General features: G+C 36.0%; 1 protein-coding gene across 1 annotated transcript in view; it reads right to left on the bottom strand.

The window, feature by feature from the left end:
• RABGAP1L (RAB GTPase activating protein 1 like) overlaps window positions 1-26,452 on the bottom strand; it is a 368,977-nt gene that overhangs the window by 316,102 nt on the left and 26,423 nt on the right. Inside the window, exons 2-7 of the mRNA XM_087827782.1 lie at window positions 14,553-14,591; window positions 14,421-14,468; window positions 12,785-12,977; window positions 9,099-9,309; window positions 7,229-7,403; window positions 811-968 (exon numbers count right to left, since the gene is read on the bottom strand). Coding sequence (XP_087683908.1) covers window positions 811-968; window positions 7,229-7,403; window positions 9,099-9,309; window positions 12,785-12,977; window positions 14,421-14,468; window positions 14,553-14,558 — 791 coding nt within the window. The 5' untranslated portion in view covers window positions 14,559-14,591. The remainder of the gene's footprint in view (window positions 1-810; window positions 969-7,228; window positions 7,404-9,098; window positions 9,310-12,784; window positions 12,978-14,420; window positions 14,469-14,552; window positions 14,592-26,452) is intronic.

The raw sequence follows: 26,452 nt of genomic DNA, 5'->3' as shown, positions 1-26,452 counted from the left end.
TCTAGAATTTGAGATGACTGTGACATATCCAGGAAAATATACATAAAAAATGGATAAAGAGATATAGATTGTGGCAGTCTAACCTAGGCTGGACTGACTATTCTTAAAACTTACCATTAAAATAATAAATGTCTAAAATATAGGTTGTCTTATCCAAAAAAGAAAAATACCTTGAGCGACTATTTGACCTAAGACTCAATTTCTGTATCTGTAAAAAATAGATAAAACACCTACCTAACAATTATTGTTAGATTTGAAAGCACAGTTAAGGGACATAGGCGATCACTAGAATATAATTGTCCTATTATCCACCTATTTTTGAACTGGAGAAAACATTCTAAATACACAATAGAATGAATGGGTTAAATAAATGATGGTTAAGCCACACAATATACTATTGGTAAGCATTAAAAATAATTTTAAGAACATTTTAATGGAAAAATTCTTATATCATAAAGTTAAAAAGAAAAATTTGTATATATATGAATATATAAAAATACCCCCTAGAAATAAAGGAAATAAATAAAATATTAAGTGTTGTCTTAGTTGACAAGACTATAGCTGTTTTTACTCTACCTGTATTATTTTATTAAATTTTCTATAATAAATATCAGTATTTTTAAATATTAAGAAAATCACTTACATAAAATATCTGAAAAGCATGAGAAAGTGAAACATATTCATTCACCAAATATTTCTTTAGCATTTTGAAGCTTTATACGAACACTGTATAGTTTCTAGAATCTTTATATTAGCCAATAGCATATTTCAGGCACAATAACAATTTTTATTCTTTCCAAATAACCTCACCTAAAGTTTCCTTTTCCATCATCTTCTTTTACCTCCAAGGAGACACTGAAGGTAAACACATCACTGTCGGGGGTAGGAATAACTGAGTCTTTAACATCAGACACTTGTCTGGAAGAACGTTTGAATGCTGTACTGAAACTATATAAAATTCTGCTTACCTAAAAGAATAAAAATGGGAGTACCATTAGGCAAAGGCTTTAACTGCATTTTGATACCCTTCTCTCCTAATTCTTGAATCTATAACTTTTCATAATCACATCTTTCTTTAGCAGATAGATACAATCTAAGCATATATATAGTTTGTAATATAGTGTATGCATAGTCTAAACATATATATTATAGCTACTTCTTTCCATGTGGCATTTAAACACAGTAATAAAGATATTTAAGTTCACAAAAGAACTCTATTTATTTAGAGTTTCTAGACCTCAGAATATACCATACTGCAATGAACGAATCCAAAGATAATTACTAGCATAATGCCGGCATCTAAACCTTGGCAATCAACGCACACAAACAAGGTTTTAGCCCAAGTCATCAATTTCTCTTTTCACTTCCCTCAACTTCAGAGGACTAGACATTGAGGCAAAGAATGAAGCAAATACTGGTTTCAGCAATAAGCAAACACAATAACACAGTTTAAAGAGTTTCCAGTGTTGTTACCCAACACAGCTGTGATATAAATGCATTGCAGGGTTCCAGAATGAATGTGAAATGGTCTTATCTATTTTACTAGTATTAAGCCACCCTGTAACTACTTTAGATAGATATATAAATCATATACTCTTCCCCTAAAGTGGAGAGGTACTCTAAATCTCACACTCTTCCAGAAGTCATTGTTTTTCTCGGTTCCAAAAGAAGCATCATACCATCTCACACCTGTGTAAGCCTGAAACACAGAAGACCTTCCAAATCTCTTGGGCCACTCATGGGTTGAATGGAGAAAACAACATGAAACAAGAAGGGTTTAACAAACATTTTCAAAACCTCACACTGGGAGGAACACGTAAAGAGACTTCTCTGAATGTTAATAAACCCTTCACTTTAGATAGGGTGGATTCAAATTGCTCACTGAATTATATTTGTCTAGGACTTTAATATCTTGTTATTTGCTTGACACAAGAACACTTTCATCAACATCAGAATGTCTTAAAGTAGGCGGTCTTTCCCCATTTTTCTATTTTTTCTTATATATTCATACATTCAGCCTATCACATTCAAAACCAAGTGATCCTCAAATCTCCAACAGCCATACTTACACATATTAATCAATGATTGCCCTAAACTGCCTTGCCAATGCCGAATTAATAACTTCTTAAATTAACTGACTTACACATTTTTTACTGTATAAGAATGTTGCTTGCCAGCCTAAAGTTCAACTTCAGCAGTAGCATCATATTTGTATCACATCGCACATAAAATTTTTTAAATATTTTAATGTGTTATCTGATTTTAATTTTATATTGAGTAAAAACAAGAAAAGAAGCAAAGGACTAACAATAAAAACTGTAGGCCTCAAATCTGATACAATTAAAACAATGATAAATTTACTCATTCATTCCACAAATATATTTTGAACATGGTCTGTGTACTAAGCACTATACAGCAGTGAACATGGAGCTTACATTCCAGCACACATAAGCTGAATGTGCTTGAGCATATTTTTAAATACCCATTTCCCGTTTTATATAATTTTTGATACATTTGTAGAGTCAAACCCCAACTATATTTTTTCTCCTCTCCCATATTTTCCATTTCACTTTCTTTGTGTCAAAGCTATGAGCAAGCCTACCACATCAAAAAGTCAAAGAACTTGGCAAATTCTAAAGTAGATGGCAAGGCTCAGGAATTCCTCTTTCAAAAGGTAAAGTATATGGGGCTGAGCCAGAGTAGGTAGAAAATGATGGGGTTCTGAGGAGGGCCAGACTACACCTTTCTTTTTGGAGGAAGGACACAACAGTACATTAACATCATTAACAGCAATCAAACTGCATTTAGTCCTGACTGTGTCTTACAAGTTGCTATTTCCAGCAAAAGGTTATAATCGTTAGTGAATTCTAGAGTGGGTGAAAAGCTGGAATGGTATCCACAGATTAGTAAGGTAGAGTAGCTTCAGAAACAACAATGACCAATATCTATAGTTACTAGAACAAACTGAGTAACCAATATCATGACAAGAAAGGTAAAAACACATGCCATGGCAAACATTTCTATATATGCCAACTATTGAGCGCACACACACACACACACCACACAAAATAATGTACTAAAACAGGCCTTTTCTTTGCAGAAGGCAAAGGTTTATTGGCATAATACAGTACAATTTTTCCCCAGAAGGCAGCACCTATAGAAAGCACTAATTAAACACAAAACTATGTTGGGATTGTTGTGGTGGTGGTGGTGGTGGTGGTGTTCTGTGGTTGTTTCTGAAGAGATGGAGAGAGGGCACATGTAGATACGTGGAAAGGAGAAACACCAAAATCTTAACTCTGGTGAAATTCTGAGTAACTTTTATTTTTTTTATTTCAGTATTTTCCAAATTCTCAAATATATATTACATATTAACAGTCAAAAAAGTGCTATTTTGGCCCTAGCCGGGTGGCTCAACTGGTTGGAGCATCGTCCAGTATGCCTAAAGGTTGTGAGTTTGATTCCACTCAGGGCACATACCTAGGTTTCAGGTTTGATCCCCAATCAGGGCATGTACAGGAGGCAACCAGACTGATGTTTCTCTCTCACACTGATGTTTCTGTTTCTTTCTGTTTCTCTCTCTCTCTTTCCCTCCTTCCCTCCCTCTCCCCTTCTCTCTAAAAAATATAATTAAAAACACATCCTCAGGTGAGGATTTAAAAAAAGACATTTACTTAAAATAAATAACATAGCCAATTTTTCTAAAATAAACCCCTTTCCCTAATATTGGTGAAAGAGAATCAATTCTTTTAAAAACACCGTATGTCAGTGCTAGCTGAGTAGTAGACTTATTGGGGGATTCACTTGGTAAATTATATAAATGTCTAACCACTACACTGTGCATCTGAAACTAATATAATATTAAATTTAAACTGTAATTGGAAAAAAATAATAAGTAAATAAATAACACCATATGTCAAGAAAATATTCACACAAAAAATAAATGTGGAAAAATTCTATAAAAGACACATATCTGGAAAGATATGTGTTAACATTTTAAAAACATGTTGCTCAAATATATTACTCACTAAAAGGGGCTATATAAGAGGCATATCATAAATAAATAAAAACTTTTCAAAAAATTATAAAAATCTAAGGAAAACAGTAAGAGCATAGCTTCTGAAATAATTTCCAACATAAGGTATTTTGCTAAAATAACATCAATATTTTCCTATGTGAGGAATAAGGCTTTCTTTTATATAGTGGCATATCAGCAATCCCAAGAAAAACCAGTGCATTAAGAATTAAAATCTTCCCAATTATACCCTTAATATTTCTCATGAAACACCGCTGAATGCCTAATACCACATGATAACAACTGTGCTTCTAAAATATAACACTGAGAATTGCTAGTAATGAATTGTATGTTAAAACATACAAACAACACAAACATCAAAATATGTTTTGAAGAACCTGATTATACTGACTAGTAAAAATAAATTCTTAAAGAGTGAACTAAGCCTTTTAAAACATCTTTAAGAACAGTTTTGTATAATATACCCATAAAAGGGCAACAAGAATAGGTGCTTTCTTGGTTTTTTTCTCTATGCTTTCTGATATTTCGCTTTTTCAGCAGAAGCCTAGCTGGTCATTCTCTTGTACAAAGATCACCGGCATCAGGATCCCAACTCTTCCACCACAGATCACTGAGATTCACTCCAACAGAGTCCTGCAGAAGAACATCCAGGGTAGCGAGTCAAATGTTCCCTAACTCTTCTGTTGGTTTAGAACCCCTAATCCTTGTGCCACAGGTCCAATGAAGACATCACCCTCACTGGCTTCTCTGCCACCACTGGTGCTGCTATGGTGAAATAAGAGCATGACATGACTTCTGGTAGTGGTAGCCATGTAGCTTATCCTACTTGAAAAGATATCTTGCTTTTAACAAACTTCTTCATGTGTCATCCTGGGACTCTGAAAACAACAGAAAACAAATTAATTAGTAACACTGCTACACAGTACATATTTAAGCAATAAGAATGTCTGTCACCTGTTCCTGAGCTATCTTTGCCAATTGCTTGTGCTCAACAAGAGAAGACCAAATACTAAAGACTAAAGTTGTCACTTCAGCACAGAAAAAACAACTTCTGGGAACCAAATAATCAGACAACTGGTAGGTGCAAGAAAAAGACTTCAGATTAATTAAAGGGTAATTCTTTTTTGAGGAGAGAGGAAGATGTTGGACATCTTCTGTAAAGGCATGGGTAAAACCCAAAGGCAGGTGGGATGAAAGCTCTATGACCAATCAATCCCTTTATAAAGCATAACTGAGCCCCAGCCAGTTTGGCTCAGTAGTTAGAGCATTGGCCCTGGGAATGAAGGGTCCCAGATTCGACTCCGACCAAGGGCATGTACCTCGGTTGCAGGCTCGATCACCAGCCCTGGTTGGGGCGCATGTGGGAAGAAACCAATCAATGTGTCTCTCTTACATCGATGTTCCTCTCTCTAAAGTCAATGAATATGTCCTCAGGTGAGAATAATAAAAAATTTAAATTTTTTAAAGTCTCAAAAATGACAAAGATTTCTCCATCCATACACAAGTGAATGCTATAATCCAAGGAGACTTTCATACCGTCACAGGTAAGAAGAATGCTTGCAGCCAGGTCCCTTTCAGCTTCCTTCTGCCACAGGGCTTCTGCCTCTCCAAGCAGCAGGTTCTGCAACTCTTCAATGTTCACTTCCTTGCTGTTGAGTGCCAATTTTCCAGAAACCACACAGGTATGCTAAATGATGGCTGCCAACATGAAATGCCAGCACTCTACCATCAGTCAGAGAGAGAGAGAGAGAGAAAGAGAGAGAGAGAGAGAGAGAGAGAGAGAGAGAGAGAGTGTGTGTGTGTGTGTGTGTGTGTACATAAATGTTAGATGAAATAGATTCAGAACTACTCACACAGGCATGGGTTCTAGCAGAGAACTCTATGACTACAATCTAAATTACATGTGTCTGCACATGTTCATTTTGGTGTTCATGGATTAAGGACTGACATGCCCTGAATGCTTAGCATCAAACACACAGAAACCTACATTTCTATGAGTTCAAATGTTGTGGCCAGAAAGAAGCTCTCAGAACTCCTGTTAATACACTGGTTTATTTATGTTTCATGGTAAAGAGCAATAAGAATAACTGCAGCTTTCAGCATTTTCTGATGACAATTTATATTCCCCAAAGCAGACACACTGAAGACCTTGCTCATCCAAACCTACTGATTAAAGCCTAAGTACTAAAGTTCTAAAAGTACAAATTTTTTTTTTTAATTTGGGGAGAATTCAACAGATGCAGAAAAGAAGGAAATTTTCCCACATAGTTAACAGCCATTCGATTCTGAACTATTTCTCCAGTCTTAGAACAAACCACACCACTTAAGAATGGCTAAAAGGAGCCCAGCTGGGTGTGGCTCAGCAGCTAAGCATCGACCTAGTATCTAGCAGATGGTGGTTCGATTCCCGGTCAGGGCACATGCCTGGGTTGCGGGCGTGATACCCAGTAGGGAGTGTGCAGTAGGCAGCCGACCAATGACAACTCTCTCATCATTGATGTTTCTATTTCTCTCTCTCCCTCTCCCTTCCTCTCTCTGAAACCAATAAAGACATATTTAAAAAAAAAAAAAAAAGGATGACTAAAAGGAACTTCCTGGCCCCTTTGAAGGCCTTCAAGTTGATACCCTGCTATATGTGAGCATTTGTATGTTTAATTAGGCCAGCTCTCTAGAGCAAAAGCCAGCCTCTAAGTGAATGTATATAATAAACAATTACTGGTGAGACCACAGAGCTCTATGAAACCATCTTAGTACAATATCCAAGTGCAAGCAATACGCAACCATCATGCCCAGCAGAGGAAAAGGTATTGTTAGAGGCACTTTTTATAATTACATGGATCAATTAACTTGGGCAAAATAATAAAAAGGTGCAAAAACATTCCCCCTTCCTGAACCTGAGCAATGACTACCATGGTGGGTGGGAGGACAGCTCATCAAGGGGACTCTTCCTGTCCCACCTGTCAGGCTGAGTGTGCCCCGCCTATAATACCACTGTCATACAGTTACAAGATTTGACTTTCCCTATTCAGTTCTATGCAATCACAAATATGAACCTTCTCTTTAGAAATATACTCCAAATGCATATAATATGGTATATGGTCACACATACAAATTTATCACACTGAGATTAGAGCTCAAACATATTACCCTAATTAATCTCCATAGCAAATAGCTACAATATATTATACTTACTGCCTCTTTAATTTCACAGGTGAAGACATGTATCTGAAATTCTTCTGAACCATGGGAACTCTCTGTAAATGCAAAGCAATTGCTCTCTGTTGTCCCATCATGTCCACGTGCACAGAACAGCACCTTATAGATTGGAAAAGATGCTATCTCCACATTGCTGGACTGGTCTATGATTCTGCAGAACAGTGATGGGAAATGGAATAAAATATTAACTATCAAAGAAAAAACACAAATAGTTTTTTGTTTGTTTTGGCAAACAGTTTTACTATGTCAGTAACATATAAACATACTCATCTTAAAATCACAAAATAAACTAGTACCAATAATGTGAGAAAATCAATTATCTTCCTATTCTTGCTATATGTATATAATGTATAAGCATACACACACACACACACACACACACAAATTCATCACATTCTTTCGACAATTACTTCACTTTTACGTTTCCTATGATCTAATTCACTTATTCCCATAGCCAAGTATACACTGCCTAGTAAAATCTATGTCACCCATCCCTAACTGCTATTCTTGTTCTGTTACAGCAAAAGGAAAAGGAATGCCAGGTCAGAATAGCACAGACCATCCACGAAGAGTTCATTTCTATTGAGAGCAGCACCTACAAGTTTATCCAAGCCCCAGGTTACTGTTCAAACAAGACCTCTTTTACCCCCCAAAATGGTCAGAGTGGTTCCAAAGATCAAATTAAAACAGAATTTAAGAGGTAAAAGAAGTCTGTGGGATTTAAGAACAAATAATTCTCTGACTTTCCCTATACAAATCCTGAGCCCTAGATTGATCTAAAAACTCAAGACCACTGCAGGGTCTCAAACTGTGAAACTGAGGAGTACCCACTAAAAATAGAGGCAAGTCAAAAGAGTAAGTCTTTGTCAATGTGTGTTTGGCACTTTGAAACTAAACAGATAACATTAAAAGGCATTTCGACATTTTTAAGAGCTATCATACAAACAATATATCTATAAAATCCTTTCCTGAAAAATTCAAAGAATTTTTACCAAAACCTTGTCATTCATATTGCTATTTTAGAAATTAGCTAACATCATCTCACATTCTAAACTTTAGAGAATGATGAAAATCAAAAAGGGTTTGAAAAAAGATTAAGTCAGCCTTCAGGGAATATTATAGGTTCAGGACACATTCGACCTAGTTTCCTAGACCTGGTACATTTATTTGTTCATTCAGCAAATATTTACTGAATGGACCAGATACTACTCTAGACACTAAAGTTACACCAGGGAAAAATAAAAATAACTTGCTCCCACGGAGCTTATGTCTAGTGAGGAAGGTAGACAATAAACAAATAAGCAAATAAGTAGTATATAACATAATGTTGAATCAAGGAAAAGTGCTATGAAGAAAAAAAGACCCAGTGAGGGGAAAGAATATAGTCACAAGTGTGACTGAAGGCCACTGGAGGGCTGAATGTAGGAGAGTAACATCTGATTTAAATGTAAAGAGAGTCAGGTTTAAATGACATTAAACATTATTCCTAATTAAGCATAAAAGAAAAAGCCATTTTGCTTCTTTCCAGTCTGATGAAAAGAGCCGAAAATCAAGGGCTCACTCCAATTTTTTGAACCACTGCTACATGACAAGGTAGAGGCAGATTTTCAGGCTCTTTCAAAATACAGAAACAGAAATTACGGGTATTTTACAGTTATATTTCCACTTATAATATTCTAAGCATAATTTTGCAAATGCCCCTTGCAAATAAACATGTTTACTTTGCATGTCTACAGAGTAAAAGTGAATTAACAGTAAGTCCTAAGCCTGATTTATGAATATAATATCATCACCACCACCCAAAATTTGCAATATGTCTAAGGGGGAAAAGAGAATTAGAGCTCACCTCACAGAACCTTCTGGAACATTTGGCACATACAAAGTAACAGAAAAGGGGTACTGACTGGAAGATTTCATAGTTGCCATTGCCCGTAAAGCCTCCACTTCATTTCGTGGGGAAGAAACCTTCATACATCCTAAGTAGGTCAGTTTGTTAAATAAAACACTATCTTCTTCAGGTAATCCACTTGGAGAAGATGGTCTAGGTGTAGAAATTTCTGAAGAAAAAACACTCGTAAGTTAATGCAAAATTTCACCATAGAATTTTGCCTATTGCAGAAAAACAAATGAAAAATTTAGGTTTTTCTGTGTCTTCTAAAGTTTATCATTCACCTTAATTCAGAGTTCTAGAATTGGTTGGTTTTTTATTTTTATTTTATTATTGTTTAAAATATTACAGATGTCCCTTTTTCTCCCCAATGACCGGTTCCACCCCTTTCCTTCCCCCTCCCCAGTCCCTCTCCCCACCATTGTCCATGTCCTTGGGTTGTGTATATATGCACATAAATTCTTTGGTCACTCTCTCCCCCTCCACCCACCCACCCTCCTCCATTCCTCTGACATTCATCAGTCTCACCTATGCATCCATGTCATTGAATCTATAGAATTGGCCATTTTAAACTTCCAAGTCTCACAAAGTATTATTTTACTTAGTTACAACTTCTTTAGAAGAAAAGGAAAAAAATGCTAAGCTTTATATTTTAAAAAATAAAAACATGGAGTTCAAATGATATAGAACAATGAGAAAAACCTGCACTAAAGACAGTGTGAATTGGGCTAAAAATAATGAGGATTAAATAAAACCAAAATCAGTTAAAAGTTTCTCTCGGCTGTGAAGATCCTGCATGCATAGCACCAAATTTAGTAAGCAGCCCACTTTCCTAAACAAGTAAACAATGTTAAGATGTTACAGCTCATACCAGTAACAACCAAAGTCAAGCTTCTTACTTTGCTCCTTCCTGGCTTGGTTGCTTTATGAACTATTTAAGTATTCCAAAGGAAAACTTTTCCCCAAAATAATTGTTATTTTGATGAATGATCCTATGATTGCTTCCCCCAACTCTCCCCCCACTCATCATCAATAAGTCTCTTTAAACAACAACTGTTCACTTTAATTCTAAGCACAGCATGTAGCAAAGGCTGAACTGTGATTAGAGATTATCTGTCTGCATATATCAGGTAGTAGAAAATTCTCCCTTTGCCACTCTGCTAGCCCACCTATAACCCATATTCAGCTAGTCTCCAAATCTTCCCATTACTCATAACCATGCTGCACAAAACTAGGCTGAAAGCAAAGATAATGAAAAAAAATACTGAAAGTAAACAGGGAAAAACAGTATGTTACAGATAGAAGAACAATGAGTGATTCAAAGGACTGCAGATTTCTCATCAAAAACTATGGGGACAAAAAGACAGTAGAATAACATCTTCAAAGTACTCAAAGAAAATAACAATCAAGAGATGTTTTTCAAAGAATGAGATGAGCTAGCTCTCTGGAGTCTCTTTTATAAGGGCAATAATCCCAATCATGAGGGCTCTGTCTTTATAACCTAATCACCTCCAAAGTGATTAAAAAGCTCCCTCTCCTAATACCATTACCTTGGGGATTAGGATTTCAATATATGAATTTGGGGGAGGACACAAACGTTCAGAATGTAGCATAGCATGCCTTTTTATGGAAAGTGAAAATAAAAATATATAACTAGAAAAGTTACTTATAAAGCAAAGGAAATTCTTCTTATCCTCTGAGATCTTCAGCAAAAGATTTTTTTAAAATGTATTTATGTAATGGGTGTTGAGAATACAAAAAGTACACAATGCATGATACAAAAAGTACACAATGCATGATCCTATCAAATATGCTCAAGAATAAGAATCATATTATCCAAGACAATGCAAAGAACAGTTGATTCCAACAACCCATCAGAGCTACATTAGAAGATAAAAGGTATTTCTTCCCTTCTATTAATTACTATATTAACCAAAAAATAATAATTATATGAATGTTGATATCAGTATGCTTTGGGGTTTTTGGGAGGGGTAAGAATTTAAGAAATTCAAAAGATAAAGCAAAATACAATAAAAAATACAATCTCTCATGTTCCTTCAATCAAGAACTAACAAAAATTAATTGTAAGGTTTCCAACCTAGTATTTATAATTTAAAAATACAGATATAGATATAGATACATATATATAGCTTAATGAGTGTGGCCCTATGCTGAGACCTATGAGTCTTTATAGTGAATCACCAAAGCATGGGTGTTCTTGGGGACCCCCAATACAGTACAAATTTCTTCTCCTAGTCTATCTTTTACCCATATTTCTTAAGGCAACTTTCTAATTCAGAAGGTTCAAGTTTTTATGTATTAAAATATAACCACCTTTACCTTTCTGATTTGGGTCTTCCTACCCCTGAAAACCACAAAAATATTCTCCCATATTTTCTTCTTATAGATTTCTTTTTCACATTTAAATATTTGATTCACTAGGAATAAATCCTGTGTATAGTGTAAGTTAGGACTATCATGGGCCTACTATGTAGCACTCTGGCCTATGTCTATACTTACCCTACACCAACATTCCGAAATGGACTGTGAGCGCCCTAAGCCAAACAGGATAATCTCACCTCCTCTATAACCAAGATCTATACCTATCAGTTCATGTCATTCCCCTAGTGAGAAAATGGCTCATTTGGTCCAATCAGAGTAAAACTCAAAACTTTTGTTCAATGGGTGAAAGAACATTCTTTCTCTCAGCCACCAGGCATCAACAAATCACTTGGCCTTTTCTATTTCTGCTACTAACTACATTTTGTCCATAAAGAAAGTCAATTAAGGAAAAAGGTGACATGGAAAAGATCAAAACTGAATAGTTTAATACTCACCTAAGGATATGTGTTGTTTTATTATTATTATTGATTTTTAGAGAGAGAAGAAGAGAGAGTGAGAAACATCAATGTGAGAGAGAAACATTAATCAGTTGCCTGCCATACATGCCCCAACCAGGGATCGAACTCACAACCAAGGTATGTGCCCTGACTGAGAATTGAACCCACAACTTTTTGGTGTATGGGACTATGCTCCAAGAACTGAGCCACCCTGCCAGGGCCAAAACTGAATAGTTTACAGAGAAATTCTACCAGAAACCAGATCAAACCATACCTCTAGTGTTTAAACCAGATGGAGTTGCATTTGATTTGGCTTGGCTTTTCTTGCACCCAAAACCATTTAGATTTATAAGCTGGTATTCCTACCACAAATTATACTCACTCATGATGGACTGATTATTTAATACACTGATGGAGTTAATGATATTTTACTTAGAATTTTCACAAATTATATTAAATAACTGTTGTCAAACTGAGTAAAAAGGTACATCATATAAAAGACTGTCAAATACACTTCTCTGAGAACCAAGAACTTATTTACTTGTTCAGTGAGTATTGAGGGCCTACTATGTGTTATGTATTAGGGGTCAAATAAAGACCCAGATATAGTCCCTGTTCTCAAAAAACACTGAAACTGATATCACAGGTAGAGAGGCTAGCAACCATAAGAACCAAATGAGAGCTCTCAACCAGCAATGAAAAACTGGTGGCCCTGATCTTAAAAGCAAAGCTAACAGGATTTTTAAATTTTTATTATCACTTTATCCCATTTTTCTTATTGTTTCTATGAGTTCAGTACAGTACCTGTATTTGATGGATCCAAAATTAACTGAAGAGATGGCTTATTTGTTTGGCTGGCTGAAACATTTCCAAGTGAATGGTCTGAAATCTCACTGAAACTCTGACGATCCACAAGAAGACTGTTCTGCCCTTTCTCAGAATCTCTTAAAATCTCTTCCATGGCTTTTTCCAGTTGTTCATCACCATTAGAAACTATCTATAGACAAAGCAAGACAATTCTGTTTCAATCATATTATGGTTCTGGAGCTGAATGAAAATATTTCATTTCTAGATGAAATTAAAACAATCTAAATATTTAAATTTAAATATAGTCATTGAATATCAAGAATTTATATAGTTGTACCTAATTTCACTAGATGTACTATAATACAAAATCTTGAATTACAAAAATAGCTAAACTAGAAGACTTAGTTTCAGAAAAGGATTTCTCAGAAACGCTTCAGGCAGTTTCCAACTACATCTGATCTAAGAACTTGTTTACAGAGATTTTCTTTTCTTGTTTTTTCTTTTTCTTTTTGGAATATATTCCAGAACCAGGTAATCTTAAATGTATGAGTTTTAAAGGGAAAAATTTATAAATTTAAATAGACAGAGTCTACTATGAATATCATTTAAAAGGTCACATTTCTTATCATAGCATAAACATATTTCTGATTTCTTTACAAATTTTGTTTGCTCACTGCCAAGAGGAGTATTGCTAATTTCCTTGCATTTACGTTAACTCAGGTTTTTCTTAAAAGCAGAGAGGACACAAAACCTAAGTAAATAAATAACATCATAAATTAAATACATTAAAATATTGATGTTTAAAGAAATTTAGATAGTTGTTTATTTAAATAGATATTTAAATAAATTTAAGTAAAGCCATTGATTATTTTAATAAAGTTATAAAACTATATATCCTCAACATAATGTAAAATGGGTATTTTATAATCTGACTTTTATATAATTTTATTAGATTTATATACTAATGTACCTTTGATGCTCCCACCTTTTAAATTAAATAAAAATCATAAAAATTATGTAGCACATCTGATTAATTTCTCTACTCCTGTTTCTAGAGGGTGGATATCCAGTTCTCACACATGTATACCTGGGTTTGTTTGCTCTTTTTTCTCTGAGTTAGGAAAGGCAACACAAAAATGAAAAAGGAAAAGGAACATATCGAAATACAAACTCAGCTAAAAATATAAGACATATAATTTTAAAATATTTAGACAAGTCAACTGTTAAATCACATACTAGAATGTTACCAGCTGATTTAAAGCCATAAAGGAAAAAAAGTGAAAAGTAAACATTACTATTTATATAACCAACTTAACCTATCAGTAAGAAAGACAAAACTATTCCAATAAATTAAACTTACGTAAAATTTAACCATTAAGTCTAATTCCCAATTATCCTTTCTCTTTCTCCCCTTCTATTCCTTCTTTCTAAATTCCAAATTAAAAGATAAACCACCGAAAGCAAAAAACTTCAAAAATATACCAACCAAATAATGAGCCTCTAATGAATCAAACATTGACTCTATTCTCACAGTCAACACTTAAGAAAAACCTTTGGATTTTATATATCTCCTTTCACCTAGTTAAAAAATCCATAATTTAAAATAGTATCATTTGTAGGAAAGAAAAACTACCTTCAGTTCAGGTTTTTCTTCATCTTTTGTAGAAGTATCATCTGCATGCTGAGGAACCAAAACAAATTCTTCACTGTTCAGTGTAGCCACAGAATCCAATGACCCAGTAACCTTCTGTAATGAAGCTCTGACCTCCATTTCAGTTCTGCAAAGGTCTCTTCCCACATTCACCTGGTCAAAGTCACAGGGATTTAAAAAAGAAAAAAACACACCCATTGAATAAAAACATGAACTTATCAATCCACAGCCTTTAAAAATGGTTCATGTGAAAAAGAATTCTGCTCACTGGATAATTATCTCAAAACTAGGGAAGCTACCCTCTTGGACTGAGCCACATAATGGAAATATACTCTCTTCACCCTGTACTGCCAGACTAAAAGAACCATATTGTTCCCTGAGAAACAACACAAACCCGCCCATATCTCAGCTACTACTGTTTGACTCTCTATTTTTCTCCTAGAAATACTGTCTTTGTTCTTCTTAATAAATAGAAGGAATAATTAAGCATGATACTAGAAATATCTACAAATTCACACACACACACAAATACATTCACAGGAATTATTTTATAATTAAACCTAAATGTCTCCAAAAACTTATCTCCTCAAGGCCACATATAGTACTTTAAAATATATTTTATGTCACTAAAATTAACTAATATACAATTCAACACCCTAAGCTACATATCTTTTCTTTTCCAGACACAGTACCACTTATTATCTGAAGGGGAGAGGGGGGAGTCAAAGCTTTCACACTGCATTTATGTAGCAAACAATGTTACAGTGATCAAATACAGTGTAATTCTGTTTTCTGGATAGATCTCTACACCATACAAACTCAACATTCTCCAAATATTCACAAATTCGCTTTAGTTCAACATAAATGCTACTAAATTGCAGACGCTGCCCTCAGCACTGGGGTTACATGAGTGAACAGAAGGACTAGTTGCCTGCCCTCTTGGAGCTGACAGCTAATGAGAAAACAAGCAATGAAGCAAATATGGTAATTACAAATCACTCTAAAGGCTATGAAGATAATAAACGAGGCTTATGTGACAAAGAGTAGGTTAGTTGTAAGGAGTGTAGGGGCAACTGTAAGTGAGGTGGCAGGAAAGGACTCCCTGAAAGGGAAATATTTGAGCTGAAACCTGAAAAACAATTAAAAGGACAATATATTTACACAATCTGCTCAGCGACCAAACGGGTAATATGATAGAGCGGTAGGACAAGAGGCTAGGGCTAAAGAGAACAGGACCTTGTAACTATGGTAAATCTGCTGATCTAGGCCTAAAATTCGCCCAGAAATGTTCTTTTTCTCTTTCTAATTCCGTTATTTTGTTCATGGCAGCATATTAATATGGCTGCAATATCTTATTTTGCCATTAGGTGACACTAACACCATTACTACTGCCCCCCCCCCCACAAAAAAAATTATTTCCAGCTTCAAGTTACACTTTAAAAAATTACTTCCCAACTTCATGAAAAATCAAAACTTCCACTAATATCAAAATAAGGAATAACTATACTTCTAGGCTAGGGTAATAAGACTGTCATCATTTATTTGTTAGACATGCTAATATCCTTCCTTTTTAAAACCCTTCAAGTATATTCATTTGCCCTCTCAAAGTTTTTCTCATTTTATGTTATGTTTCTGAAAATGCAGCATGTGTTAGAAGCCACGTCTTTACCCTTCCAGTTTGCCCCAGAATCCCTGATTGCCAAGACACACACATCCCAGGTGTTCTTTGTGTGGACAATCCTTCTCCAAGTCCTCTTCAGCTGCCACTCCTCTACTTAACATCTACATGTTAGAAATTCCCCAAGTTTAGGACCTGAGCTTTTTTCTGATTCCCTCTTGCACACTCTAAGTAATATCTCTCATTGTCATGAATTTAAATACCATCTACATGCTGACAGTGTCCCAAATTTCTATCCCAACCCAAATGTCTCCTCTAAATTCCTGATTTGGAATCCAAAATTCTACTGATATTTCCATGTGGAATTCTTATCAGTAACTCAAACATGACCCAAAATGAATTTCTAATGTCTCCTCCAAACTTGTTCCTCATTCAGATTTCCCATTTCAGTAAATGACACCACCTTCTACCAAGTTTCTCAAACAAGAAATATGGATCTTATCCTTGTCTCATCTCTGCCACATTCCTCACATCAGCATGGCAGCCCTGCCTCTAAGATACACCCCACATCTATCCCATCTTGCTCTATGTCAATTATACCAGCTTAATCCAAGCAACGTTCTCATCTACTATAAAAGTCTCTAACCCATCTCCTTCCTCCAGTATTCTCCTCCCTAAGAACACTTTTGGAAAATACACTGGATTACACTGAAACTCCAGACTAAAACCCTTCCACTAAAATTCAAACAAAATACAAACTCCTTGTCAGGACTTGCAAGGCCCAACACACTCTTGCCTCTGTCACTTTATCATTTCAACTCTTTAATCACAGAAAATTCAGTCCCAATTCAGGGTCTTAGCTCTTGCCTCCTACTTTTGTATGACTGACTACTGGTATCAGCTTTCATTCGCCCATTCAACAAATATTTTATGAGTCCCTGTTATGTGCTAGAAACTATAACGGGAACTGGAGACTAAATGATGAGTAAGACCAATGTAGTCCTGGCGTTCCCAAAGCTAACATTCTTATGGAAGAGATAAATAACATAGAAGAAAATAAATCAGGATCACATACTGGAAAGTACTACAAAAGGCAAGGAGAAGGCAGGAGGCAATATGGATCCAGCTGACGTTTGGGCTTAATAAGAATGAGTGAGCCATGGAATGAACTAGGGAGAAAGAACTTGATGTGAGAAAAGGCTTACTGAGGACCAGAAAAGAAACCATGATATAGCTAGATCGTAAGGAGTATGGGTGAGAGTTAGTAGGAGATGAGATATGGAAAGGACGGCAGAGAAGCCTGAGGCCATCCCAATGCTAAGGCTATCTAAAGAAGCCCCCTCCACAATCCCAAACTCTGTTTTGTTTACCAGGGAATATTCCATGCCTGGCATAATACCTAGTACATAGTGGAAATTCAATAAATGTGTGGGACAAATTGTTCTTAAAAGCACAAATCAGTTGAAAGTTCTCACAAAATAGCAAATGTGAAGCCCGGGTACAAGCCAGGTAATCTGACTTCAGAGTAATGCTCTGACCTGCACTGTTACACTGCCTCTTAAAGTCTACTCATCTGCTGAGACCCAGGGTTAGTATGTGCCTCAACAGAATGCCACTGTGTGCACCCGATCGTCTCCACTCCTTTCCACATCAAAACTTTCTGTCTCTTCCCCCAGAGCATTCTTCTTAGATCAGAGATAAATAACCTGAGAGTTAACTCTGAATTAGGATTTTAATAAATATTAATGGTTGCTCAATTCAAATTAGATTTGCAGAGATCTTTTAAATATGGAGCTTGCTGTTCTGTGAACTCAAGACTAATAGATCAGTTTTAATTCAAGTAAAACAGAGCAGTGCACAAGAGCAACACTGCTTTTAAAAGCATTTAATTAAAGGCTGCCCTATTATAATCTAAAAATTAGAATGTAAAATCTGACAAAGAATATTTATGTCTCTTCAGATATTAATAAAAAAATACTGGGAAATATAGTCGAGACATAAACATTTTAATTTTAGGGCGTTTTAAAGGTATATGAGAATAAGGGACAGAAAGTTATCAGTGCTACCAAAAATCTGATATATGTTTCTTCTATTCATTACCTTCTCCCCTGCTCTGAACCCAAAGAAACTCAATAATATTTTTGATTTAATTAAATCACTTAAACATCCCCAAACCTGTAGCAATTTTAACAAGTGAAATCCCTTTTAATTCTTACTCTAATGCCACATCATTTTTGTCAAATGAGCAATATGATATCTAAATTAGCACCTCCCTTGGATGCCTTAAAACTACAATTTTCACATATACTAGAAACAGGAGAACCACATTCAGCAAAGTCTAACTGGCAGCTATCTTCTTCCCAAAATAACCGAACACATTCAAAAGATAAAGTCATGGTGCACATGGTCCAATTTCTTTCTGTGCCAAATGTGGTTAGTCTGCTTCTTGCTTTTATACTATGCATTTGTACCTATTCATTTTCAAGTGGCTCTTAAACTAAAATAGAAAAGTGAGAAAAAATGAGTGTAAGTAAAAATTTGGTAAGCTGGAAAGACTATCAGGCATGACAATTAGAATCACTATAGCAGACTCATTACAAAGGTAGAAATAGAAAATACTCTTAATTTACAATAAGAAAATAGCAAACAAGAGCCACACTAACATGCATGTGTGTATGCAAGTATGTCCCTTCCCCTGAAAAGGACACAAAAGGGTCTTATTAATTCACATTACTTTAGTGGACACCTATTTTTATTAGTCCAGCAATATCTCTAAACCTCCTTTTCTGAGAACAAGGCTTCCCTCTATTCAAACCACATGGCCTTCATAGAAACTAGACCAGTTAACCTATTTCCTAAAATTTCTGTACTGATGACCAAAGAGTTTGTCATGATAGTGTCCCTCTTACAGCAGAAACTTTTAAGAGGTAAACTGGGAATTGTTGGTGGCCATGTTTTTACCCATCTCAAGAATGCCAGTATGTAGGGAGAAAGAGAGAAGTCAGTCCTAAACACAGACAAGCAAGACAGTCTCACTTGAGTCCCATCACTTTGAGCCACTCCTGAGGCCTAGCTCTATCTGTTCCCATCCTCAGTCTTGAAAATCCACTGTTCCCTTAATTCTATAAAATATCCCTTGCAATAAATTACTTTTGCATAAGCTAGTTTAAATTGAGTTCCTGTCACATGAAGCCTAATGAGTCCTAATTATATGCTAGCCAAAAGACGCACAAGCTATATTTCAATAGGTTGCAGATGGCCATATGGTTTCATATAGGAGATATGAGAAGAGAAATCTGGGTGAAGGAAGAAGAGAGAATCTGAAAAGTTGACAATAATGTTCCAGGTAAACAGTATAGTGGGTGTAATGAAAGAAAGAAAAAGTAGAGAAATGACTTATTTGAAATAATTACAGAAACAAAAACAGAGTAACACAAGTAGTACTTACAGTCAAAGGATGGTTTCAAAGACAATAACAGAATGTTTTATAACCAAAATAGGAAGCCACCAAAGGACAAAAAGGAATTTAAAATGGTATGCACATTATGATTATTCCTACATAATATTCCTATGTCATAAAAATAGAATGTAATACAGGGAAAAATATTTTATTTAAAAATCTATATGGATGGTGAGATTTATAGGTAACTGTGATAGATGATATTATTTTTACCAATTTTCTACTCCCTCTCTATTCCAGAATTGTACAGTTGTGGCCCTGGTCATGTGACTTTGTAGTGCCTCCCAAGGGAGTATGTGGAGCAAAATATTTCCCTGCCCAAATCATTTTGGACTGAGCCACAGACTATCGATAAACAAAACCTGAGCAGATGCTTTAAATTTGAGTTATCTGGCTTGTTCTCTTGAGAAGACCAAGAAAAGAACATGTCCCAGGAAGCCAATGAACCCAAAATGCATTATTAGAAAAAGACTTGAATTTAATCCACAGGCTCCCTCACAGACGCACAGAACCATGAGTTAAAAAAGTAAATGTTTATTGTTGAAGCCATCAACGTTTCAGCATTGTTACACAGCATTGCCGCCACAACAGCTGGCTAATTAAGTGATCTATTTTTAAATATCTTTAGCATTATTATACTATCTTTAGATTAAATAAAAATCAGAAAAGGCTAACACAGCAACTAACAAATCAATCTCTCAATGAGATATTGATATGGTTCTTCAACTATTACCTAAAAAAAAACCAGGGGTTTCTATAATTATTATTGATATTCTACTGAATTAAAATGTGCTCCAATAGTCTACATTTCTAATACAAATATTCAACTCTAGGTATATTCAATTGTGTAAAACTTTGACCCATGCCTATACTGTAGTTTAGAAAAGCCTACTCAGCAATAACTTCTAGGCAATAAATATAAATTTAAAATATTTTAAAAATAAATATACCTAAACATTTTAATGAGGATTAACTTTAACTCTGTATTTTTCTCTTGGTTTTTCTGCTAAATTATATATGCAATCAATTCAAGGGCAAGGTTGATACAATTCAGAGTTTCATAAACTTGATTTAAGATTAATAATCTGCTTTATGCCCAGTGAGTATAGGTATATGGTCGGGGGGGGGGGGGGGGAAATCCCATCATATCACGTAATACACTACAGAGTCCACGTAACTGTAGCCCCCTTTCCTCTGCTGAAATAAAATCAGCCTTGTGACCTCTGAGTCACCATGCAATACTTGGTATGTTGTGTTATGCTGCACAGAGCACGTAACTCAGTCAAAAACCTTGAATTCTTTCTGGCCCAATGTGTCCGTAGGAAAGGTATCTCATGTCCATGGGCATACTGGTTTCTTTATTTGAAAAATAAGGGGTTGGACTAGTTGATACCCAAGATCTCTAAGTTCTAAAACTTCTACATGTCATTTGTTTTATATCTGTATATGAAAAAGATGCCAATACTCCCCAAATTGATTTATAGGTTCAATTTAATTCCATCAAAACTTTAAAAAGAAATTCTGTGCCCTGGCCCGATAGCTTGGTTAGTATCATCCTGACACACCAAAGTTGAGGGTTTGATCCCCGGTCAAGGCACATACAAAAAGCAACCAATGAATGCATAAATAAGTGGAACAACAAATCAATGTCTCTCTCTTGTCCTCCTTCTTCTCTCTCTCTCTCAAATCAATAAATAAAATTTTTTAAAAAATTCTGTGACACTTGACAAAATAATCTAAGCTTTAGGATGTTGGTTAAGAGCATGAATTAGAAAGCCAGACTGCCTGGATTTGAATCCTGATTCCTCAGTTTAATGTGACCTTAACGTAAATATTAAACCTATCTGAATCTCAATTTTTCATCTGTAAAATCATGATAAAGCACCAACATCATTGGGTTGTTATGAGGGCTGCATGTGTTAATACATGAAAAAAGCGTGACACATATTACTCACTCAGTAAATATAAGGTAGTATCAACATCTGGAAGAAAATATGGGGGGGGGGTAATAAGAAAATGTGGGGATGAGGAAAAGGTATATTACCAGATAGTAGGGGTCTGTCTCCTAAGACTGCCCATAGGTCAAGTGCCCATCTCAAGCCCAGCACTGGGAGTGGGGAGAAACCAGGTTAAGTGGTTTAAAACATGCCTGCCTAGCTCCTGCCCAAAGTTTCCATCTGAGGGAACTGTGGCTGTGGCAGGTGTCATGACTCATTGCACTGAGAAGAAACCCCTATTCTTCTGTTCTACTTCTATGTGGGGGCTTTCACTTCTTGCTGGGAAGAGTGCAATACTAAAATCCTCACCACATTTTCCAATCCACCTTTACCAGTAACAAAGCTCAGTACATTATTTTGTCCTACATTTGGCTTCTGTTTCTGTTCTCAATTAGTTAAAAACCCAGAGAGTTGCAGAAGTGACTTAATTACACCCTCCTGAACCTCAACTGACATGTGCAGTACAGTTAGAGAAATAGAGAGGTTTGGGATGAAGCTGTCATTAATGAAACACTAACATCAAGAGAACCACAGGGATGGGTATTATCATTTACAAAAACATAACTTCTTTTTAACTGTAAGGTTTCAGACATAATACATTTTTGAACATGTACTTCAGTCTACGAAATCTTCAGACCACTGATCTAATACTCTGACAGCTTTGAAAAACAAAACAAAACAAAACTAAGTCAACATCACCAGCTTTTGTTGCTGCTCAGAAACTGGGCTCTATCAGTGCACTCAGTCCTACACGCTGATCCTAAGCTTTATAGCCTGACACATCTGTCCCTTGATTAATAGAAGAGCCTTCCTAGACATTTCCTACTTTGATGAGTCCATCTGAGCCGTTTCCCAGTGTGCGGAATGCTCCTAACTCAGCTGTTCTCCGTTATTACAGAACTTCCCTGGTTATATCCCAAGCATCTTCTAGTATTGTTGTCAACTGCTCACTGGCTGATAAAGACCAGCAGGACAGTAAGCAAGCTGATCATGGCAGACTAAGCAGTTATGAAACCAGGGGTAAAGCCAAGGAGAAAAAGAGCAACAGGAATGTGGGGGGAAAGGAGGAAGTAGGCAATCAGCATTTAATGAGCAGCTACTCTAGAATCATCTCCCAACAAAAGTGTGGGTGAACATTATTAGCCCAATTTACAAAGGCAACAGACTCAAATTAAATAATTTTCCCCAAGCCCACACTACAGACACATGAAGAAGAGGAAGATGTCCCGTGATCTGACTGACCAATCTGTTTTTTCTCAAGCCAGTATACATATGCCCCCAGGCATAAACTCAGCCGTGCTGGGGATACACTAAGAAAATGAAGGTGGATGTTAAACCTGGTATGTAGTGTCAGCTCTTTTCATTCACCCCCATTTCCCACAATTAATAGACTAGCAGGGAATGGGTTTTTTTTCCTTTTCTAGTTGAAGTTAAAATATTTCTATAATCAGGATGCAATGAAATGCAACATTCACATGAATTCTTAAGATAAAACAGAGAATTTAAGAAATTTTCAAGCTTTTCTCAGGTATATCCTGAACTTCCAAGGGGTACTCTCACTCTCCTCTGCCTTTGAGGTTCTTTGCAGGTAGTTTAAGAAACCCTACTTTACACAAATTTGGGAGGGTAAAATCCTGACAGTTGGACTTGTCTGGATTAACAAATATGGAAACCTTCTCTAACCCTTCCAAAAGAGTCAATCATTCCCTCTACCCTGTTTCTATAACGTTTTACATTAATTTATATTCCTACTCTAGCCTTTAAATAAAACAAAAATATTTTAATTACAAGTAAAATGAAAAGAAATAAAAATTTTAATTACCCTTTAAAATACTTTAGCTCTATAATTCTCAAAGCAAGCTGTAAACAATTATCTCCATCTCAACTGGGATATTCATTTACTGAACAGTCCTTAACTAGTAGACTGAAGTTAGATCTAAAAGATTATAAAGGTATCTCCAGGTCTCCCCACATTCCCCAGATCCTGTCATCAGACACAGGAGGATGGCAGAGAGCACTGACAGACCCCTGACAGATTCCTCCTATCCTTAGAGTCACATGTCAGTGTAGTCTCTGAACCCTAAAAGGTCAAGAATCATTGCCCTAGACAGCAAACAACAGGAACAGGAAAGGGTTGCCAGCACAACTCCACCCCAACCCTGAGCGACAAGTGGGATAACCTTCCATACCACTTAGATTGAGCATCTTACATAAGGTGGACATTCTCGGCACCCAACTGCCAAAATCAAAAGTTAAATAGCCCTGGCTGCCACAAATTGAAGGAGTAAATAGAGAGAAGCAGGTATTAGTCGGAATCAGACCTACTAAGAAGTCCTGAGGAGAGGACGGGTTAACACTGCAGAGTCTCAGGAAGCTTCTCTACTACAAGACTCCAGGCAAGGACACTACCAGAGGCTTCTGATTAAAAGAAAAATTAATATGGAACATCTCAAGCCAATCTGCTCAGCCTCAACGCACTCTAACTGTTAACAGTAGTTACATCTGGAAAGAGAAGAGGAAGTAGGGGGAGGGGTGTTACATGCAAAGGAACTTTCATTTTTACTACATATATATAGATAAATTTGTGTATTTGCTGAATCTTTTACCAAGAGACTATGCTCGTGTGGTAATGGTGTCATTTATTTAAGTTCAACAAAGATTAAAAATTATAAATACCCCTAAAAATAATTTACAATTTTGTGTGAATAAGTTTAGCAAAAGTTGTCTACAGGAAATACCGTAAAGGACAGTGATAATGAGTACATGACATGATGGAGTAATAAACACTGTACACTAACACTTATTAAGTACTTACTACAAGTCAGACCCTAGTCTAAGTCCTTTATATGTATCAACTCATTTAACCATCACATATTATTAACCCCTTTTTATCAAGAAGAAACCTGAGGACAAAGAGCTTATATAACTCTTACAAAGTCACGCAGCTATTATGTGATGGAGACAGGATTCTTACAGTCAATCTGATTATAAAGGACTCATTTTTAATCACTAAAGCATGCTGTCTCTCACATTATCTGTAAGAAGAAGAGTATGAAAATCATAGCATAATGAGAAAATGAACAACCTGATTTAAAAATGGGTGAAAGATCTGAACAGATAGCTCACCAAAGACATACAGACAGCAAATAAGTATATGAAAAGATGCTCCACTTCCTATGTCATCAGAGAAACGCAAATTAAAACAACGAGATACCACTATACATCTACTAGGATGACAAAAATCCAGAACACTGACAACACCAAGTTCTGACAAGGATGTGGAGCAGCAGGAATGTAGGTTCATCAACTGTAACAAATGGACCACTCTGATGCCCTGTGTTGCCAGTGGGGGAGGCTGTGTGTGTATGGTGGCAGGAGGTAAGATGGGAACTCTGTACTTTCTGCTCAATTTTGCTGTAACCTAAAACTGCTCTGAAAAAATAATTTATTCAAAAATTTAAAATAAATAAAAATAACAGCATCATGGGGTTTTGTAAAAGCAGGAAGATAAAAGGAGGTTGCTCATATGACTTGAAAAACTATTGCCACTTTCTTCCCGAGGTTTGCTGACATTTCAAATGACTGGATAACCATGGCCCTTTCTGGCCAAGCATCTTTTATGAATGTGAAATTCCTGAGAACACCAGGTCGGGAGTGGAGGTGTTTGCTGTTCCAGGATCAACAGATTCAAATTAACCAACTGAGCACTACTAATCTGATAAACCGTTTCCACACATCTTTGGTATTCTTGCTGCCCCTACCAACTATAATTCCTATGACAGATTTTTCATTCACCTGCTTCACTGTAGCAGGTTTCTATGTAATCCTTCCTATTTATAAGAATTTCCATTTCAAAGAGATTCTATTCTCTTCTTTTTAACACCTTTCCCGTTGGCATTGTATAGGCAATAAGATTGAGGAAAGGACCAAACCAAAAGAAAAGAAGGCAGAGGATGTATACCGCCAGTCATTTCAGCCAAGCTCCAACAGACAGTGGCAAGCATAGGTCCACTCACACCCCAATGGCCTGACCTTAGTCATGGGGCCACTCACTCCAGCTTTCAAGAAAGGCTGGGGAATGTAGTCTTAATTATGTGTGAACCATGAGGTCAGCTGAAAATGCTATTAATTCAGAAGAAAGGAAAGACAGCTATTGAGGCACAATTACCAGGCCCTGCCACATTCATCCATATATCCTCACCATAATGACTGACACATGATGGTGGCACTCAATAAATATTTTATTATTTCTTAAATCAACTCAATTGAAAAAAAAAATGAAACATTTATTTACAAGCTCCTGTATCAAGTTCAAATTCCTCTGTTTTGCATTAGATTCCTTCATAAATTAGTACCATCCTCCTTCTATAATCTTATTTCTTAATATTTAAGGTGAACTTACTGTGCTCCATAAAAGCACAGGTCTTGTAACCCAACTGCCTGAGTTTAAATTCCAATTCTGCACTTACTAATTGTGTGATCTCAGATGGGTAACATAATTTCTCTGTGCCTCAAGTTTCTGAAGTGTAAAATAATGATAATGAATAATCATTCTAGAGTTATTTGCATATTAAATGCATGACTACACAAGATCAGTAACTGGCATATGGAAAGCACTCAATAAATGGCTAGCTACATTCTTTCTTCCCCTGCATTACTGGCCAACTAATTGTCCCACAGTCTTTATATAATCCTTGAGACTTTATCAGATCCCAGTTAAAGATAGTCATTTTTACTTTTGTTCTATCTCTTCAATTCTTGGTAACCGTTCCAATCTTTTGATCTTGAGACATGCAATTTTCATAAGTTTGTTTATACTATTTGACCTCAACCTTTCTTTTTCCTTTCTATTTCCTACTTATCTAATGCCTACAAGCCTCACCTCAAATCCCAACTCCTCCACAAAATCTTCATTGTTTGCCCTATTAATTCCGGTTAA

Source organism: Miniopterus natalensis, chromosome 19, assembly GCF_054644295.1.
Source record: "Miniopterus natalensis isolate mMinNat1 chromosome 19, mMinNat1.hap1, whole genome shotgun sequence".
In the NCBI taxonomy this organism is placed as follows: Eukaryota; Metazoa; Chordata; class Mammalia; order Chiroptera; family Miniopteridae; genus Miniopterus; species Miniopterus natalensis.
Note: the sequence above shows the minus strand (reverse complement) of the source record. Positions and strands in the feature narration are given on the sequence as shown.